General features: G+C 43.3%; 1 protein-coding gene across 5 annotated transcripts in view; it reads right to left on the minus strand.

The window, feature by feature from the left end:
* PKHD1 (PKHD1 ciliary IPT domain containing fibrocystin/polyductin) overlaps positions 1-20,651 on the minus strand; it is a 382,755-nt gene that overhangs the window by 219,874 nt on the left and 142,230 nt on the right. For all 5 annotated transcript variants that reach the window (XM_050948683.1, XM_050948684.1, XM_050948682.1 and 2 more), the window contains exon 37: positions 12,596-12,808. In XM_050948683.1, the coding sequence (XP_050804640.1) occupies positions 12,596-12,808 (213 nt within the window). The remainder of the gene's footprint in view (positions 1-12,595; positions 12,809-20,651) is intronic.

Consider the following 20,651-nt stretch of genomic DNA (forward strand, 5'->3'; position numbering starts at 1 on the left):
GAACATCCTTATTGCTGTGGATGATGCCAACAGGAAGTGGGGAGGGATAGCTCAGTGATTTGAGCATTGGTCTGCTGAGCCCAGGGTTGTGAGTTCAATCCTTGAGGGGGCCATTTAGGGATCTGGGGCAAAAATCTGTCTGGGGATTGGTCCTGCTTTGAGCAGAGGGTTGGACTAGATGACCTCCTGAGATCCCTTTCAACCCTGATATTCTATGATTCTAAGAAATATGGAATGATGATTAATGTTGTAAAGACAAAAAAATATGATAAGTAAACACAGTAAGGTACTAGGCCAGGGTTTCTCAAACAGAGGTTGCCGCTTCTGTAGGGAAAGCCCCTGGCGGGCTGGGCCGGTGTGTTTACCTGCCCTGTCCGATTGTTGCTCCCACTGGCTGCGGATCGCTGCTCCAGGCCAATGGAAGCTGTTGGAAGCAGCGCAGGCAGAGGGACGTACTAGCCACTGCTTCCAGCAGCTCCAATTGACCGGGAGCAGCGATCCACAACCAGTGGGAGCAACAATCGGACAGGGCAGGTAAACACACCAGCCCGGCCCGCCAGGGGCTTTCCCTACAGAAGTGGCAACCCCAGTTTGAGAAACTCTGTACTAGGCAATATCTTCATCTAAACAGTAAAGTGGTGAAACACATAAATTGTCTCCCCTGTTTAGGGTGTTTAATAACATCAGACAGAAGATGCAATGAAGAAATCAAGAGAAAGATACAGCTTGCAAAAAACACATCCAAAGATGTCTGTGCTGTGGAAAATTAAAGTTACACATCTGCACTAGATTGCTGAAGTGCTACATATGGTTAACCCGTCTGTATGGAAGTGAGAGCTGGACACTTTAAAAAGACATAGAGACCCAGGGTTTGTTTACACTTAACCTGCTACATCAGCACAGCTGCAGCACTTCACTGTAGACAGTACCTATGCTGACAGGAGGGGTACTTCTGTCAGCATAGATAATACACCTCCCCCAAGAGGCAGTAGCTAGGTCAGTGGAAGAATTCTTCTGTTGTCCTAGTGCTGTCTACACCAGGGTTAGGTCAGCATAGCTGCGTCTCTCAGGGGTGTGAGTTTCCCCATGTAGACCAGCCCTCAGACATTCGCCTTTTGATGTGAAGACAAGAATCTTAAAATTTGCTGGATAACCAGCCTACAAACGATGAGATAAGGATAAATTTTAAAATGACTTGAGACCCTAGGTTAGAGAAGAACATCCTTCTGCAGAATTATTGCCTACTGATCGCTGAGTGAATCAATCTAGCGTTGATACTATCAGGCAAGATCACAGGCAAACCAGGAAGAGCAAGAAAGAGATCCAGCTACATCCGAAACATCACCGGAGGAGTGGTATCCAAAGGAAAGTAAAAGTTTTGCAACTGTGACACGATTGCAAAAGATGGTGGTTGATAACCTCCCTATCAGTTGTAGAAGAAAGAGTCAGTTTAAATGGTTAAAGTTAATTTTCCCATGACCTAGGGCCCTCCTAACTCTCAGGACTGTGCTCACTCTTCCAAACCACATTGTCTTTGCAGAACAAGAAATAACCACGGTGTCACAGAATATACATGGACTATTTAATGATGACCACTGACATTTTGGGATGCACCAACAGGGGAATCATATCATAGAAAAGGGAAGAAATTCTCCCTATATGCCTCTGGAATTTGGCGTTCAACTCTCGGCCCCTTAAAAGCAGAAAAATGTAAAGAAATTGATCGGGGCTGGCAGGAATATTGAAAGAATTAACAAGTAGAGCTGGCAGAAAAATGCCATTTTTATAAGAAATTTCACAAATTTCATGTTTGTGCAATTTCACCCAAAAACGTTCTGATTTTTCAACAAAAAATAAAACCAAAAACTGAAAAATGTTTGCTTTTCATAAACCATGTTCAGTAAACAAACTATTCTTTAAAAAAAATTACCTAAAACTGAACTGAAAAACCTATTTTATTTTACTGAAAACCTTTTCTAGTAACATTTTGTTTCCAATTTTTCTTCTTTTAAAAAAAAATGGAAATGTTTTACGAAACTAAAAAAATGTTCATGAAAGATTGCAGAATAGTCTTCCAAGGGAAGTGAATGAAACTTTATCATTTAAAATGACAGTGTATAAAACTCTAGCAAAGGTCATACCTAAACTATGGGCATCAGAGGTGAAAGTAAGCCAGTACGGTCTGGTATGGCGTACCAGCAAGAGCCAGTATGCTGCACTGGACCGCACCGACTTCCATGGTAGAGATATAAAGGGCTTAGAGCTCCCCGCTGCTATGGGCAGCCCAGAGCCCCTTGAATCTCTGCCGCAGCTCCAGCAGCCAGGTAGCAGTTGGGATTTAAAGGGCTCAAAGCTCCGCACGGCTGCGGGCAGCCCAGAGCCCTTTAAATCTCGGTCGCGGCTCCAGCAGCAGGGCTGGAGCTGGGATTTAAAGGGCTCCGGGCTTCCCTCAGCGGCAGGAGCTCTGGGCCCTTTAAATCCCTGCCCCAGTCCCGCAAAGCTCGGGGCTCCCCCTGGTGGCCAGAGCCCTGGACCCTTTAATTTGCCCCTGAGCCCCGGGGGGCTCCCAGCCACCTCTGCAGCTGGGAGCCCCTGGTTGATTTAATGGCCCTGGGTCTCCCAGCCACAGCTGGTGCCTCAGGGCCTTTAAATCTTGAGAGGCCACGCCCGCCTCAGGACTCTGGCAGTACCCGTAAGTCCTGTAAATTACTTTCACCCCTGATGGGCATTATAGCAGCTATTGGGCTATAACTAGACCCTTCCCACTTCAATGGAAGGGGGTTTTCTGTCACTCTAGGAAATCCACCTCCTTGAGCAACAGTAGCAAGGTTGACAGAAGCATTCTTCCATCGACCTAGCTGCATCTACACCAGGGGGTTAATCGGCATTTTTCACACCCCTGAGCACCATAGCTACATTGACCTAATTTTTGCATGTAGACCAGGCCAAATACACAGTAGGGAACAACTCTTCATTGGCTACTATGTATGGTAATCTCAGCAAGTCACTCCAGAGTGTGTATTACTAGATGCATACTTTGGGCCCGATTCTTCTTTATAGGCCTCTTGCATTGGTCTGGAAGTGTAAAGTGGTCTAAAAGTGGCCCTACCAAAGCAGATTAAAAGGAATTTGTTTGGGCATAAGCTTTCATGGGTAAAAAAAAACACTTCTTCAGATGTATCTGTTAGGTGCCACCAGACTCCTGGTTGTTTTTGTGGATACCCCTTTGATACTTGACACATTCAATTAAGGTTACTTTTATTTTATATTCTCAAACAAAGAAAACCTCATTAAAGAAAGCAATGGTTGAAATGTACTTCAATAGATTCTAGCTAGCCTATAAAAGTTCTCTTTTCAAAAACTACACATCTTAATTAATAATAATAATTATAAAAACAGTGTTAAACTGTCTGGAAAGTAATGCCTAAGAGATCCAACCTGTTCCCCAGAGACATGTAATCACCTTTCATTACTCACTCTGACCTCTTCCTAAAATTGGGAAATGTCAGAAACAGCAAATGAGTAAATGGGCACTGGGAACACATCCCTTGAAAAGGAGATGGGATTTTAATTATTTGTTAGATCTTAGCTATTGTTGCTGCATAGTTAATATACAAAAACAGAACACACAAAATCACAGCTACATACCCTACTTTTCTCATGCAGCTGAAGGCATGGATCTGAAGAACTAGTCCTCATCATTCACTAACAGCCTACTAATTCACACCCCAGACTGAGGTACTGGGTTTTCCCCTCCCTCATTTAATTTTAATCCTCAGTCTATTCTCTGTCTTTGCATAAAGTCTCTACCTTGCATTTGAATTAAGGGGGCTCTGCTTTTCCTGCAGCACAGTTTCTAAAGACAGGGAACAGTTTTCTGCTCTGAGAGAAAGTGGGCAATATTTTTCCACCCTCCTCTACTACTCCAGGCCAAATTTCTATGTGTGGGCAGCTCTCGCTGAAACACATCTGCTTTTTCTGTCACTTGTACACCACAGCCAGTGCAAAAAGCTTTTCATTCATGCCCTGCAGGGTCTTTTCTTATACATAACTGCTTAAATGTGAGGATATGGAGGAGGAGTATATCCATACTCAGTATCCTGCCCTGAGGAACCTGTATTGCCCCATGCTCCTGCAAGCTCCCTGAGTGAAAGCCCCCTCCAGCTTCCCAGTATCAAAGAAAATGTGAGACACGGCAGCAGAAGGAGGCAGAATGAAGAAGAGAAGAGCTGCAAGGAGAAGAGAATTCATGTTGCAAGGAGGAGGAAGACGGGTTTGGGATTTTGTTCTTCCCAGTAGTTACAACCCAGCATCATCTGCCATCAGCCAAAGGACAAGGCTGGGGTGTGATAGGGAGAATGGGCCAGTGGCTTATGATTCGATCCATCTGGCTTCAGATCCCCGCTCAGTCCTGTGTGACCAGCACAAGTTGCTTGAGGCACAGAGCGGATTAATTTCCCACTGGTACCATGGGGAGAATGCATTCCCAGAGGGGTGCTGTAAGGATAAAATCCACTGATGCACTTGGCTGGTAAATGGAAATGCTGAAATTTGTTTTCACTCTGAATGAGAACAAAAAATCTAAATTTTGAAATTCGCCATAGAATAAAAATCCCCCTCAAAATTTGATTTGGAACCATCAGATGTTTTCTTTCAATAATGTCAAATTATTTAATTTTGATACAGTAAAAACATTTTATTTGGATAATGCTGAAACATTATAATATAAAAATATTACATATATAAATAGGATCTATATAATATTAAAATGTATATAAGTCAAATGACATAAAATGACATCATAAAATTCAAACTAAATCTTTTTACCTGATCAGAATAAATATTTCATCATCACTGAACTGAGAAAGTAAAAATGAACAGTGTTGATGTTCTTCCATTGACAATTTAATCAGAATAGACACATCCCCATTAAATGTTTTGATGTTGATGAAACTAATATTTTTTCAATCATATCTATCCATTAATGATTGAGACGGCTCCGATGCTATAATAACAAGGGCTATATAAACACACATATAGAGAGAAACCATCTTCATTGTTCCTTACTAGCTACAAAACATCCTGGAGAACAGGCATTTTCCATCTGACATTCCCTGGATGCTAGTTACTTCCCAAAGGGATTCCTTTAATCAGTGTTTACCTGGATATTTTACTAACTTAGTGCCACTGTTTAAAAAAAGAGGGGGTGGGAGGAAAGATGTCTCAGCTTTTGTGATCCCTTTGCATAAATGAATGAGCCAATAAGTATCACACAAAACACACAATGTGTATAAAAATATCGCCTAGCCAAAGGTATGTTACAGGAAAACCTCCTTTAAACTGACATGGTGTGGCACCATTAACAAACCGCTTCAAATACGACAGCTAAATACTGTACATGCTCATCCATAGTTGCGCACAGCTGTTAACATTTTACATTATTGCCAGTTAATCTACAGAGCTGCTACTGAACGAGACAGGGAATGTCTGCCTGCAGGAATGAGAATGCAGGGCAGAATGATCATTTAAATGCTAAGATCAGTTAGCTACATCCTCACTATGTGAAGAAAGGGAATTAGACACATCGACTCTGTCATTGTCAAGGGAGTGGGTGAAAGTTAGAGATGAACAAAATGATTTGGATAAAGAAGAAGTTATATGATGAGTTCTAACCAGGACCTCGGGTTAGCACAACCTGGGGCTTTGGGACAGTTCTGATCTAGACCCGGACCCTTCAGCTTTGCAAACGTTGCCAAACTTTCTCCCATCTCCATCCAGAGCCTGAAATTCAAACCAAAACTTTTGAGATTTGAAAATTATTGCTTGACTTTCATGTTTTGCTGTGCACCTCCATTTTTCCTGATATCTTGGTTGCACTTGGAGCCATTAGTGGAAGAACTTATATACGGGGTGCTCTGATGAGATTCCTAAAGGTTTATAATGTTTCTCTACCTCCAAAGCCCTCATCTGCAGAGACCCCCAAGATTCAACCTTCTTACCCATTGTGGTAATCATGGGAGAAAACATAGGATGACATGCCAGAAGCATGCAGACAACACCCATCTCTAAGGCCCAGTCCACACTAACGAGGTAAGTCGATCTAAGTTATGCTAGTTAAGTTACTTAAATTATGCAATTTAAGCCAATGTAATTTAGATTGATTTACAGTGGTGTCAATGAGAGATTCTCTCCCTTCAACATAGTTTCTGCATCTTGAGGAGGCTGAGTACTGAAATCAACAGGAGAGAACTCTCCCATCAACTTAGCGCGTGTTGACCAGACCCACTAAATCGACGCCGCTGCATTGATGGCAGCAGTGCCGATTTAGCCGGTAGTGAAGATAAACCTTCAGTCTCCTTACATCCGATGCAGATAACGTCACTGCCTTGTTTTCACCATTCCTAAGTAATATCAGCATCCAGAAAAAGCTAAAGTTCTGGTAAAGCAACTGGTTAAAGTTCAAGCCAGCCAAAACAGAAGGATTCTAGCAAGATGGAAGAGCTAGTAAGAACTCAACTCCAGCTGCAGCTGCCAGAAGACTGCATCCAATTCTACTAGACACAGATCTCACCACAGTGATCCATGCATTCATGAGCTCCGGGCTTGATTATTGCAACTCGTACCAGAAATGAAGCCACACACCCTGAAAAAGCTCCACCAGATACGGACAGCAGTCTGTCTTGCACGCAACACAGGCCTCCAAGAGCACATCCTCCCAGCACTCAATGGTCTGCTACAACTCTCCATTGAACACAGAGTCCAACTCTCACTCTCTGTCCTTCTGTTAAAAGGCTCCCATTGGATTGTTCAACTGGAACAATGAAAAACGTAGACCACAGAGAGCGACTTGAGAGTGCAGGAGACATGGGATCTGGACCTCGTCTGGTGAACTCATGATTAGCGGAGACCATGAATCTCACTGAATTTATTTTGTCTGCTGATTAATACAGTGTATTGAGGACTGTGTTGGAATTGTAAGCTATCACTTTAAGATTGTGGGGAGAGGGATTCCTGGTTCTGCTTGCAGGCTAGGGCGCTCCCTAGGGAAACTGAGTCGAAACAGTCAGCCTGGGAAGAAGCAGCGTAAAACAAGGTGGGGTGAGCTGTATCTGTCTGCCTTAGAGAGCAGCCTGATTTGTCTCTCTGGTTTGGGATTCTTGTGTGTTATTGTTCTAAATTCTAAGAAATAAAGAGGTATTACATTGCAATCTTCCAGCAAGAGTATTTTATTTTTTATCACATTTCTTTATGTATATGCTGGGACCATACCAATAAATGAGTATCATACTGAATTTAAACTCTCTGGGCCTGATTCTCCTTTGTCCTACACCTTGCGTGGTCATTCACACCAGAGCACGGTGGGAGTAAAACTTTACTACACAAAAATAGTAGCATTTTGCACCCACTTTGCACACAGTGCAGGGAAACAGAGAATTAGGTTTCCCTCCCTCTCTCACTCACATGCACATACACACACACGACAGACAGATCCCATGTATAGAGCTAATGAACAATGTCTTTTGAACTATAAATAGTATTTTTAAAAGCTATGTACAATCCACACAGGACATGAGAAGGACACTATTAAATCATTAAATATTGGTCTGTTTTCTAAGGGCCAGGTTGTGAATTCCTTACATGCACTGGGGAACAGTTATTCACTACCTCATTGGGGCACTCGTTTGTTCACAGTCTGCCTGTTGAAAGCAGGTGGCAAATATCTTTTAGCAGAGAAACGGCATAGGCAGTGTGCCCACCCGTCTTGTGTTGCTCGTGAACATGGCCCCTTTTTACCCTGCTCGGAGTCTGAAACGCTGAAGGTTCACTCAGAATCCACAGTGTGGCTCCGAATCAATTTTGCTGGGAAAGACAAAGACGCAAGTACAGCCAAGGCCAACAAGCTAGATTTCTCTTAGGGAACTTGTCAGAAGAGTTTTCTGGGGAATTAAAGTATGAACGGAGCCACAGACACTGATGAATTTCCCTTCTGAACAATCAATAAAACTCCCTCAGTCCTGGTCAAGATTTCAATGTGGATGCAAGGGCTATAATTACATTGTCAAAAATTCAAGCCACCCTAGCTGACTGAGACCCCCTTTAAAACTGACATGTGATTGGCAGGTGGTTTATGGGTGGCATGCTCTGACTGGCAGGGGAGTTGACTAAAGCCAAAGGCAACAGTGAAATTTCCCAATCTGTTGTTACCACCGGAGCACAGGACTGCCACTCACGGAGAATTCTGGGAGACCGTTAGTCATATTAACATATCAAAGCAAGCTGCTGACAGCGCTTACTAAACAAGTTGAACTCAACCATAGCAGAAAACCATTCCCCAAACTTTCCAATCTTAAAAAGAAAAGAAATTACATGGCATTCGATCCTGCCTTCGCTGAGACGGCTGAAAATTTCAAAGCCTGCTTGTTGAATGATTTTGATTGCGGTAACATATATAAAAAGAGGAGAAGGATATCTGACATGCTCCCCAATTTGTTCTAGACCATGGGCTAGGCTGATGTTAAATTGAAACCAGAATAACATGCTTCTGTTTGATGTAAGTGGTATCAAGACAGCACAAACACTTTCCTTCCAGTTTTATTTTCTAGCAGGTTTCCACTGCTTCAATGCGAAATTGCGGATTACATGGTTTCAGTGAAGTTTAATTGCAGCCATGCACGGGGACTGTACGTTACAAAGAGTTTAGAAGTGACAGCACAGAAAGTCTAGATGTCTTGAATCGGCAGAAACTGAAACGCAAAGTGTTTCTGCTAATGTGCCAAGCCACCTTTGCCTTCGCGTTCCACCACATAGCTAGTGTCTTTTGGACCCCAACTCTCCCCTCTTGCCTATGCCTTCACTATAGAGCTACAGAACCTAAACAGTGCCATCACATGGGCTTTTGCTATCTCCCGTTCATCTCCATTCAGTGGGGCTACTCACTTAAGACAAACAGGCTTTCCCCATAAGTTAGACAGTATTCAGTGGGGCTCCATGAATGTGTGAGGCAATCAGGATTTGTACTGAGATTGTAGACTCTCTGGAGCAGGGCCCCTGCCTTCTTGTTTTTGTCTGAAAAGCAGCCCCATTGGGAACTTTGGCAGTGAATAAATATTAACTGTGCTTCACTGGATTATACATAAAGAGAGGAAGTGTGGTCCAGAGGATGGGGTGCGGGTGTGGGACTCTAGAGACCCAGGTTCTATTCCTTATACTACCACAGACTCCCCGTGTGACCTTCGTCTAGTCGCTGAATCTCTCTGTATCTCAGTTCTTCATCTGTGAAATGGGGATAATAGCACTTCCCTAACTCACAGGAGGTGCTGTGAGGACAGACACATCAAAGCTTGTGAAGTGCTTGGATACTACAATAAAAGGGGCCACAGAAACACCCCAAATTGATGGATCAGTAGAAGATGCAATAGAAATTATTTCTTCCACCAAACTAACTGAAATGGGAAATGACCTAGGAGAAAAACACAGAGCATTTTCCCCTTGTACGAGTGAGAGGAGAGGCAACAATTCTTCAAAAAACACATCTCCCAGCATGACACTAACTCAGGAATGGCTCCCTTCTGTATTGCTCTTTATCAAAGCCCTGCACTACTCTGCTCCAACGTGTGGTCAAAATGAATGTATCCTCGCTGTAGCTCCACCTTAGCGTGACCAGAGGTCCTGATTTTATAGGGACAGTCTCGATTTTGGGGTCTTTTTCTTAAATAGGCTCTTATTACCCCCCACTCCCTGTCCTGATTTTTCATACTTGCTATCTGGTCACCCTACTCCAGCTACATCAACCAAGTTTCACCCAGCATGAGTTTGGCCGGAGGTCTCTACTCTCAGCTGTCCTTGCGCTATTCATTCTAGTCAGTAACTTCTCCCTTTCTGTGATGTGGAATACTCACCTGTTTCAATTCCTTCCTCAAAACACACATGCTAATCTGCCTGCCAAAGAAATGCTCTTGTTTACTCACGACAAAAGGAGAGGGGAAAAAACCCTGCACCACTTTGTGTTGAATCTAGCCTCCTAACATTTTGGGTTTCTGAAGTGTTGTTTAGAGTGGCATCCCTGGATCATCACAGGGTCTGAACCCATGACCTCCAGTGCTAAAAGCAAGCACCTAGAGGAGCAACTCCTTCAGTTGGTAACTATGGCGGACAGTGGGTAACCTTTGCCTTTTGATTTTAAAGCTCATTGGGGCAAGTACCTTTTCTCCTTTATGTTCTATGTAATGCCAAGCCCACTGTTGAAAATCAACAAAGAATAAAAATAATGGAATATAACAGAAAATGGAGACATGCTTTAAGAAATAAAGACACTGAACTCACCATTACTGTGAAACCTGCTCTAGATACACATACCTTAATGTCAAGACTATGTCACCATTTGAATGGCTTGTCCTGAAAATCCTTGAAATTGATTGAAAGCATTCACTGGTGTGCATCTATCACACCCTCAATCCACCCAGTCCTTTACAGCCATAGAAGGGAGTGCTGCCCTGACACTAACCTTCAGCTCCTGACAAGGCTCAAGGTGACAGCACAAGCTTGAGGGAAGGAATCTTGGTTCCTTGAAGAGCTTTACTGAACAAGTATGTCTCAAGGAAGGAAAATCGTTCTGAGCCTGATCCAGTGAGAGGAGGAGGCCTGCAGCTTAAAAGAAGATGCCATCTAAACAACGACTTCATTAGGCTAACTGAATCCAAATCAAAACTGAAAATAGAAGGGTCCTTTAACTTAGCTGAAAAGGCAGAACTAGAACTAATGGCTGGAAAAAGCAGCAAAGAATCCTGTGGCACCTTATAGACTAACAGACATTTTGGAGCATGAGCTTTCGTGGGTGAATACATGCATCTGACGAAGTGGGTATTCACTCACGAAAGCTCATGCTCCAAAACGTCTGTTAGCCTATAAGGTGCCACAGGATTCTTTGCTGCTTTTAAAGATCCAGACTAACACGGCTACCCCTCTGATAATGGCTGGAAGTTGAACTCAGATTAAAAATTAGGCACACAGTTTTAAGAGTGAGGATGATTAACAGCCGGAACTGGTGGATTCTCCATCTCTTGTGGTCTTCTAATTACGCTATAATCTAAGACAAGTTTTTGGACTAAATATAGGGGTAACTGGGTGAAATTCTCTGGCTTATGTTATACAGGAGGTCAGACTAGGTGATCTAATGGTCCCTTCTGGCCTCAAACTGTGAATCTATGAATAAGGAGATTGTGTGTGTCACCCTAGGATACAATGTGAGTGTGACAGGATGTTATAGTAACAAAGTCCCTCAGTACGAAATGGTGTAGAAATACTTTGCCCTTTTATAAAGCCTGTCAAATGCTAATCTTAAAGCACTTTACAAGCATTAAATAATTCAGTCTCATGATACCACAACAAAGTGGTCAAGACCCCTCACCCAGCTTTGGATCTCATCTGAAAGTTGGCACCTCCAGGGGTAGCAGAGCACCCAGTTCACCCCAATGCAAATTTTACAGGAACTGTGTAACTTCCTGAATCAACAGCACTACTTCCTGTTTCACTTCACCATTCATGTGTGGTCTCCCATTTAAACACTGACCCCACCTAACCCTGCTTACCTCATGCAGACCAACAGACTTACAGCACAGCAGCAGAGCTTGCTCCCAGCCCAGGCAGGCATTGTGGCTGGAGGCTGCCAGGAGAGTGCATTAGTGGCTCCACATGCCAGGGGGACTGGAGTAGAACGCCCCCACCTCCGCCAGATAACATGGGATGGGGAGGGGACAGGGAGAATGCGGGCCCCCAGGCTGGGTGCAGGCCGGGGAGGATTCACGTGGGGGGAGTCATGAGGGTAGTGGGGTGGGGACGAGTCACATGAGGGGGTTACATAGGGTGCAAGGACAAATCATGTGGGGGGGTCATGTGGGAAGCTCACATGCCCCCCTTTAGCTGTGCCCCCCTTGTGTCCCTCCCACTAGTCATTGATGGCTGACAGAACAAGGAGTAATGGTCCCAAGTTGCAGTGGGCCTGGACAGCATTCTTAGCTGGCAGTCTATACTCCTTTGAAGCTGCATGGAGCGAGAGCCCAGTCCTTCACATTAGCACTGCCCTGATTTTCTACACGGTAATAGAGGTATGCATTTATTTAGGACACCCTGTACTATCATACCCACAGAGCAGACCCATGCAGTGCATAGCAAGAATGACATCCCAGAGCTCAAAGGTTCAGTTTCCAAGTACTGAGAACTCATGACAGCGGACAGATCTGCAGAAGTGCTCAGCTGTCATTTAGGCATCCAACTAAGGGCTAGATTTTTATCAGCGCTCGCACCCCGCTGCAGCTCCTGCTTACGGCCAGATTTGCAAAAGGGATCAGCATCTAACATGTTATGCTCTTCGGAAATAGGGCCACTTGGAGCTGAGAGTGGAGATCTAGAGCCAAACTCCCACCCAAGCGGGAGCTCAGTTTTTCGGAACATCTAACCCTGACGGCAGGTGCAGAACCCTGTCTGAAAATTTCATCCCAAATGACTCATGTGGTCTCAGTCGTTGTCTTAACTAGAAATACAATCAACACTTTTTTAAGGGTAGAGAGTGTGTCACACTGTACCCTCTCCAACTCACCATGCATGGAAACGGTCCCGTTCCTCACAGCCAGGAATTTAGCCCCATATGGAAAGAAGGTTGCAGAATGAAAGCTTCCGTAGAGATGGATGTGTGCTTTGCCACGAAGAGGTTTATCTGGGGATCCCACCTGGAATTCACCGCCATCGGTTACCAGAATATAATGAGCATGAATTTCTATGGGTCCAGGGCCAGCCAACAAGAGCTTGCCACCTAAAAACAACAGAAGAGCAAAACACAACTGGTCACTCTTATACAAACTTGCTAGTTCATATTCAAACGTGCTGCACATAACAGATACAAGAGATGAAGGAATAAATGGTTTTGTGGGTCAGCCACTGAATTAAGAGTCAAGTGGTCTCAATTCAATTCCCAGCTATCTCACAAACTCCCCGTGTGATGCTGGGCAAGATATACAGGCTGGGGTTTTCAAGCCAGCCAAAAGGAGTTGTGCTCTCAATTCAGACAGAATTTGAATGGGGGTTGGGGGCCCTTTGACCAAAACACGCTTAACTTCTTAATGCCTTTGCTCCACAACTGTACAACAAGGATAAACGATTCCTCTGTATGTATTGTCCCTTTCGATTGTAAACTATTGCATCAGACATAAGTTGCTTGTCTTCACTTTCAAGGCCCTTTGAGTCAATGCCCCCCAACCTATCACCTCTCCTTAGCTACTGAACTGTGGACGCTCACCTCTGCCCATGATGCCAGACTCCCTTGCCCACCTCTTACATTTTCTAACAAGCATCTTGGCTCTTTCTCTCCTGCTGCCACTCACACCTTGGAGAAGATCCCAGGAAACATCCACAAAGCTACCTCATTATCCACTTTCAAATCCTTCCTTAGAACTCTCCTTTGCCATGGTGCCTACAAAACACTTGACAATGGTCAGGCTGCTTGTGTGCAGAGACCACAGCCACACTAAACCGGGCACTGTTGTCTTATTGTTTCCTTCGGCTCCCCCAACTGTCTGTATCCAACTGTTGTCTCTTATCTTCTATTTAGGGGCAGGGACTGGGTTTTTTTTATCCTGTATTTGTGCAGTGCCTAACACAGTGGGGTCCTTGGGACCAGCTGGCTTTCCTTCTTCACAAGCTGCTCCAAACAATTTTCATGTTAAGAGTTATAAAGGTGAAGGCTCCATGTTATTGCAGTTTAAAATAGCACATCCTGCCCTTTCAGAGGAGGGAGTGAGAGAGAGAGAGAGAGTGAGTGTGTGTGTGTGTGTTTAATATGAAAAACAACAACAAAAAACCATCCTGCCAGCAGACATAAGTATGAACTGAACAGCGTGACTCTTTTTTGGGTGGTGGGAAGGTTAAAAGTTGTAGTCTACTTAAAATTAAAGAGAAAAGATAAACCAATTAAATTCATTACTGGAGTATTAGACTGGCCTTTGACCTCTAGAAGCTTCTTTTCAGAGAAGGGAGCTCAGTGATCTACAGCCAATATTTTAACAAGGGCTACCTACTGTTGACCAAACTAAGCCAAAGTCCCATGGTGCTTTGCAGCCAGGCCAAAGCCAAAATGGAAAAATACTACTTGCATATTTAGTTACATACATTGGTTAATGCTGCAGGGCAGTTACCAGATAAGGGAAAAAAAAACGTATCAAGGTTTGTGAAGCTGACTTTTGCAAGAAGACTGGGAAACGAGCTCTCAGAAACAAAACTATTAGCCAGACATATAAATTGCTTTAGTGTTAACGACCAGAAAACAGATGCATTCAGCTCTCACAAGCAAAATGTATTAATCAAAGCCTGGGAGTTGTTGTAGCTATAAGTGTGATTAAAAAGGAGACGTTTATGTAACCAGAATAAGACAGTAGATAATAGTGAATAAGTACAGTACATGCTATTTAGAATGCTTTATTTTCATGCTGAGTTGTATAACCCTACAACTGTTCTATAGTTAGATGCTGTAACCTTTGCATGACTCCACTGTATATAATATAAGAGTATCACAAGTCTTGAGAAATATACTTAACCAACTAGCCTCTAGGTATTCATGCTATGCCTGGCTACTACAGACCCAGTCTTTCAAATGTGCAGGATGTCACTGAAATTTTGCTAATTTCTGGAATGCTATGGTCAAATAAGGTAAGAAACGTGTTCCAATCTCTGTCCTGTTTATTATAGGGTCTGTGTAAGCGTATCACAAAATGTTCAAAAGCATGTCAATGAAGACAGATAAAACTAGCTTTAAAGTAATGCAAAGAAATAGTGAAACCCTCATCTATCGTATATAGAGAAGTAGAGTGAAACTCAGATTTTGAGACAGCTGACCTGCTGCATTGCTGGCTCCCAGATGGATTGGCAATGTATTGGCCTTCCTATCTGTATTGTGCTGTATTAATCTTTGACTAATCATTGTTGATTAGTAAAGTTGATTAAGCCTAGCTACTTGTTACCTCGCTATTGAATTAAATTGAACCCACAATACTACCCACATTTTTTTTCCTCTCAGACAGTGGTAAATGCTGTGTACTGAGGGCAGGTGTGCTTCTGCAGTGGGCTGGACAGACTGACGAGGTTAGCCCTTTGTTCTCTCATCTATAGACTTGAAATCAATGGGACTACTCACATGAGTACCAGCTCACTAGTGTTAGAAAAGGGGTTTGCACCAAAATAGCTTTCCCATAATCTGATGGGAGCAAGTACAGTTCCAATGTCTGGCAGTTAAAGGTAGATAAAGGCAACATTGGGCTAGAGGCCATATGAATATACAAGAAGACATAGTCATTGCCTCGAAAACCTAAGATGACAAAGAGACAATGAATGGGTGACGTGAAGCAGCTAAAAGGTGACATGTTCCAAAGGGTGTTGATAGGCATGTCACTACTTTTGAATGTGTCTATTCTATGAACAATCCTCAGTGAACTTTCTAACAAATCACAGTTAGTGTCTTTTAAAAATATGTGCGTGTGTGCGTGTGCGCGCTCACATGTGCTGTTATAGGGTCGGCCGCATCCCAAGCACAGCCCTCGTGACTTGGAGTCACTCTGTGGCTCCCTGCCTCAGTTTCCCCTCTTCAGAACACCTTAATAAATTCAGCACAATCCTTTTGTCTAATAACATTCCCTTCTCTCACAGTCTATTTTGTTTATATAAAATTCAAAACGAAATACAGTCCTGGGGCTTCTCTTCCCCCTTTTCTCCTCTGCAGTTTGCTCTCGCAGCTCTTACCTACAGAACAGACCTGAACCCTAACCCCTGATATTTTCAAAACTGCAGAGCCCCCACACCTATCACTGAAGTCAACAGAAGTTGAGTCCTTCCGAAAATCAGTCCAAGAGCAGAGATGATGAATCCCTGGGAGTTAAGAAATAACAGCTTAATAACAGTTAAATGCAAAGACTGGCAAACATTCAGGCTTCCTTTCCTTATTTTAAACACTTGCCCCTTTTCTGCAAGCAGAAGAGAGAACCGTGCTCCACTGAGCCATTGCCTCTGCCCTTACGTTGTTTGTTATGGCTACACAAGGGACCTTGGGGTAATTTTGTAAAAATCAATCAACTATTGTTATGGTAGCCTCCCCACCAATTCAAATAAATACAATTAAACCCATAATCTCTTCTGTACCATGATATGGAGACCAAACACGTCTCTTTCAAATGCAGGGGAAAAGAAACATTCTGAGGCTATTTGATGTTTGGTGAGAACATCAAAACCATCACTCATCTCCATTAACCCAGCAATTGGCCTTCACCTCCAGGCCTGGAAAGAATTTTTCTTCCATTCTCTCTTTTTTTTTTTTTAAACAAAAACTAAACTAAATCTGAGGCACCTCCCCCTTTCACAGAGGGAAAAGAAAACCAACCAACAGCTAGAAAAAAGAATAGATCATTAAAGAAAACAAATCAGAAAATAAAATAGGTCCACTAAGGTGCTCTTCCACTTGGAGCACCAACTGCACCAGAAGAATGATGAAGGGACTGGTGAGGGATAGATGGATATTTCTGCTCTGAAGTCTTATGTGAAACAAAGGAAAACAAGAGCAAATGGAGAGGAGCTGGAAATGCAATATGATAGCTCTTCATTTCATAGAGTGTCTTGGGCTGCAACAAAAACATGCCAAACTGGATCAGTCTCAAGGTCCACCTAATCCAGTACCCTGTCTCCAATAGATGCTTCTAAGGAAGGTGCAAGAACCTCCAAAGTTGGAAGTGATAAGACAACCTACCCACAAGGAAAGCTTCTTCTGATCCCTGTTAGTCAGAGGTTGAGTTATGTCTTGCAGCAGGAGGTTATATATCCCTTCCAAAATGTCTGTCTATTTTTAATCCTTATGATTATGGATATTCTCATTGTCCATACTTTGGGTGTTGAGTTCAATCCCATCTTTCTCATTAATGTTTAGTTTGTGATAGCATTCCAAATGTTTTAGGGAGTTCTCAAACACAGAGGAAAGCACCCATTGAGGGCCCTGTTTTGCTTTGATGTTATAAGCAATCGGCCTCAATATTTTACCTGTAAGAGAAATACTGTATTTTTAAATGAAATGCCTCATTAAAATAAGTCCCATGGTAAAAATAAGTTTGGACATAAGTGCTTGTAAATTTGGATGCAGGTTATAATTAGATTGTGCAGGGAAAAGGATAAAGGTGACTCTCACCTGATCCAATCCAGCGTCCCTACATAAGCTGAGTAAAGTGCTAATGTAAACAAAAGATGTAAAGTAATTTTTAAGAGAATTGTTTTGAATCAATAATTTTAAGTGTCACACAGTAAAGGTGTGTATACACACACACAATCAAATACACATCTATATAGACATACACACAATTATATCAACTGCATCCTCTTAACTATTGTATGGATGAAAAATCCAGTAGAATGCCCTTCGCCTAATGAAAAAGAATCTGCTGCTATTTGAAAGGTCACCTCCTCAATGGACACGTTCTCTCTCTTCTGCACAAGGGTTGTACCGTACCATTGGTATATGAGGAAGGAGTTTTGTATCATGGCTTTGGCCCTGTATGACCAATATTTGCAGACTACTTGACTTGTTATTCCCAGCTCTCTTCACTTTTGTGTTTTATGATGATACCACTAGAACCCGTGGAGATGTGCTGAACCTCATAAATTATGTTCTTGGCATGCAGCCCCAAATGGCAAACAGCAGGAGGAAACTGTTAGAGCTGGGACATCTTTCCTCAAACAACTGATCATGCATAACCGACTGCAGCATGCTGGCAGTCCATTTGATATGCTTGTTCTCAGCCTCCAAGGGGGTGCCTGCTGGGAGCAAACTAGAATGAAAAGAAAGATCCTGCTATGTAGCTCCTTTTGCGCTCATTTCATAGACATTGTTTATCGGCCTTAATTAAAGACAAGATACTAATTTTATGGACCCTGTTGCATGCCCCCTTTGGACATGCTCACATGAAACATGGATGAGCTACACAAGTTCACAGCAGCCTGGGCTCCAACAGAGCAAGACACAAAGGACTGAAGAGCTCACAACATTGACTCTGTCCCCAAAGCTGCCTGAACCAAAAGAGTCCAAAACTTGCTGTACATGTCACAGAGTGCATTCTCCCCACACACATTTAGGTCCCAATCCAGCAAAGCACTTGAGTACACGCTTAATTTTAAGGACATAGGCAATACCACTTAAGTCAGTGGTACTACTCACGTGTTTTAACATTAAAGCATGTGCTCAAGAGCTATGGGGCCTTAATCCAGCCTTGAGCTAGAGAGAGGCAGCTGCTTGAATGTTCTCAGTTAGAAATCAACTCCCAGGACCGATGCCCATGCTTTCTGGCAGCTGCATTCATCCCCATCTGTTCAGATAGCATGTGCTTCTTGCAAGCTGGGTGGCCTCTTTCCTTGCAGTACAGGTGCCAAGCAATGGTGATTTGGATCAGCAGCCTGCATAAGGCTGCAAGCACCATCTCATCTAGAGGAAGTCCCTCTGCTCTGCCAGAACTGAGGCGGCATCACAGACAGTTGATCACACTTACAGTATGAGCCAAAGAAAGGGACAGCCAAACAGGGAGGAAGAGAGGTTACAATGGAGTGTGTGAACATTACTGTTTGCACCAGAACAGGGTTTGTTACAGTAGATACCTTGGAAACCTGGATGAAAGTCACCCAGTTGTATATGCCACAATCTGTATTACCCAAGGATACACAATGCAGATGCTCAGAGAAGGCCAGTTAGACCAGGAGACAAAATAGGGGAAGGTGCAGTAAGTATTCTTTGCTCTGTAATAATCCAAGGGGCTGCCAAATCCCAACACCTGAGCACCAGAGGAAGGACACATTTGGCTCTTGTGGTAGAATAATGCTTTGGGGAAAGCCTCACAAAGGCTCCAAAAAATCACAAGAAGGGAACTGAAGTGAAAAGAGTGTTTGATCTGCAGAACTGAACCTGGGCTCATTTCATAGAATCATAGCTTCCAGGGCCAGAAGGGACCATTGTGATCTCTCTTCCTGTACAACTCTGGCCATAGAACTTCCCCCCCAAATAAGTCCTTTTGATCTACAGCATGTCTTTAAAAGAAATCCAATCTTGATTTTACAAAGGTGGCAATCCAGAAAAACACTTATGCACATGATTAGTCCCCCTGAAGTCAGTGGGGCTACTCACACTTAAAAGTGAAGCCTGGACACAAGTGCTTTGCTGAATCAAGCCTTAATCCAGCTCAAATCTAGAAACAGACAGCTGCTTGGACATTTCAACCTGCCGGAGACCAGCTCAAGCAAAACAGTTTGCTTTTAGCAAAAGAGGATGGTCTTGTAGCAAGTGCCCTGGAGCAGCGTTCAATTCCTGGCTCAGCCACAGACTGCTTGTGTCATCGTGGGCCGAGTCACTGAAGTTCTTTGTGCCTCAATTACTAATATTCTGTTTATAGGTTGTATCCCTTTCCGCCATGCTCCATCTGTCTCATCTATTTAGATTGTAAGCTTGCAAGGGCAGGGACTGTCTCTTACTAAGCATTTTGCATAGTGCATAGCACAATGGGGCTCCGATCCCAGGACCTAGGTAGGCCATATCTTAACGCATCATCTTTTGCCTACAGATTAGCAAGATTTACTGCTTGAGAGGAAGAATGGTCAAGCAGTCAGAGCACTAGTTTGGGATTCAACAGACCTGGGTTCAATTGCTTGTTCCACCACAGACTTCTTCTGTGGCCTTAAAGGAAGTGAGAGTCTCTCTGGGCCTCAGTCCCTCACTTGTGAAATGGGGCTAGTAGCACTGTCCAACCTCACAGGGGTTTTGTGAGGACAAATACATTAAGGATTGTAAAATACTATGGGAATGGGGCAATAAAAGTACCTACAATAGTTCTAGGAGGATTCAAGAGAGCTTTCTCTCAGATAATTAGCAGCAGGCTCTCCTTGCAGAGACAGGACTGTTTCACGCCAGTGAGTGGAGGAAGGAGGGACCATGCTGCCTAAGCTTCCAGTCTGATCCCTGCAGGAGTCATACACAGTTCCTTTTGTTAGCAGAGCTGGGATTAGCTTCTACTGATCTGCCAGAGTTCAGCCTGAGAAGCCTTGGAGGAGTCTTGGCAGTTATCACACACGAGGAAAATCGATGTAAATGGGAAATGAGAACCCTAGGAGTCTAATATACATGCTGCAATCCCAGTCAAAATAGGGGTGGAAATAGATGCCTGGTCCCTAAACTGAGCCACAAATCAGGAGTTACAATTAAGGGAAAGAAAGAGAAAAGCTGTCCAATTGCTACAGTTGTAAAGGCCTCAGAATTCCCCTGCAGGGAATTTCTTGTCCTACAAGTTAAATTCCATTGAAAAACACGGAGTTCTTGTTAAAAAAAAAAAAAAAGTCCCTCCTTTCTTCCAAGACAGGTGGAATTTTATGATGTGTTGACTATAATTAATTCAGACTTGATGCACATTGTTGTAACAACCTAGAGATCCCATCACAGAGCAATAAAGAGAGAGGACTGCCTTCCCCCCCTCCAGTCTCTTTAAAACTCAATTAAAATATACATTGGATGCAACTTCCCATTAGCTGGTACTATTTGTACATCCCGTGTTCTTTCTTTAATTAAAAAACATGCTTATTGCAATACTGCTAGA

Source organism: Gopherus flavomarginatus, chromosome 4, assembly GCF_025201925.1.
Source record: "Gopherus flavomarginatus isolate rGopFla2 chromosome 4, rGopFla2.mat.asm, whole genome shotgun sequence".
Lineage (NCBI taxonomy): Eukaryota > Metazoa > Chordata > Testudines > Testudinidae > Gopherus > Gopherus flavomarginatus.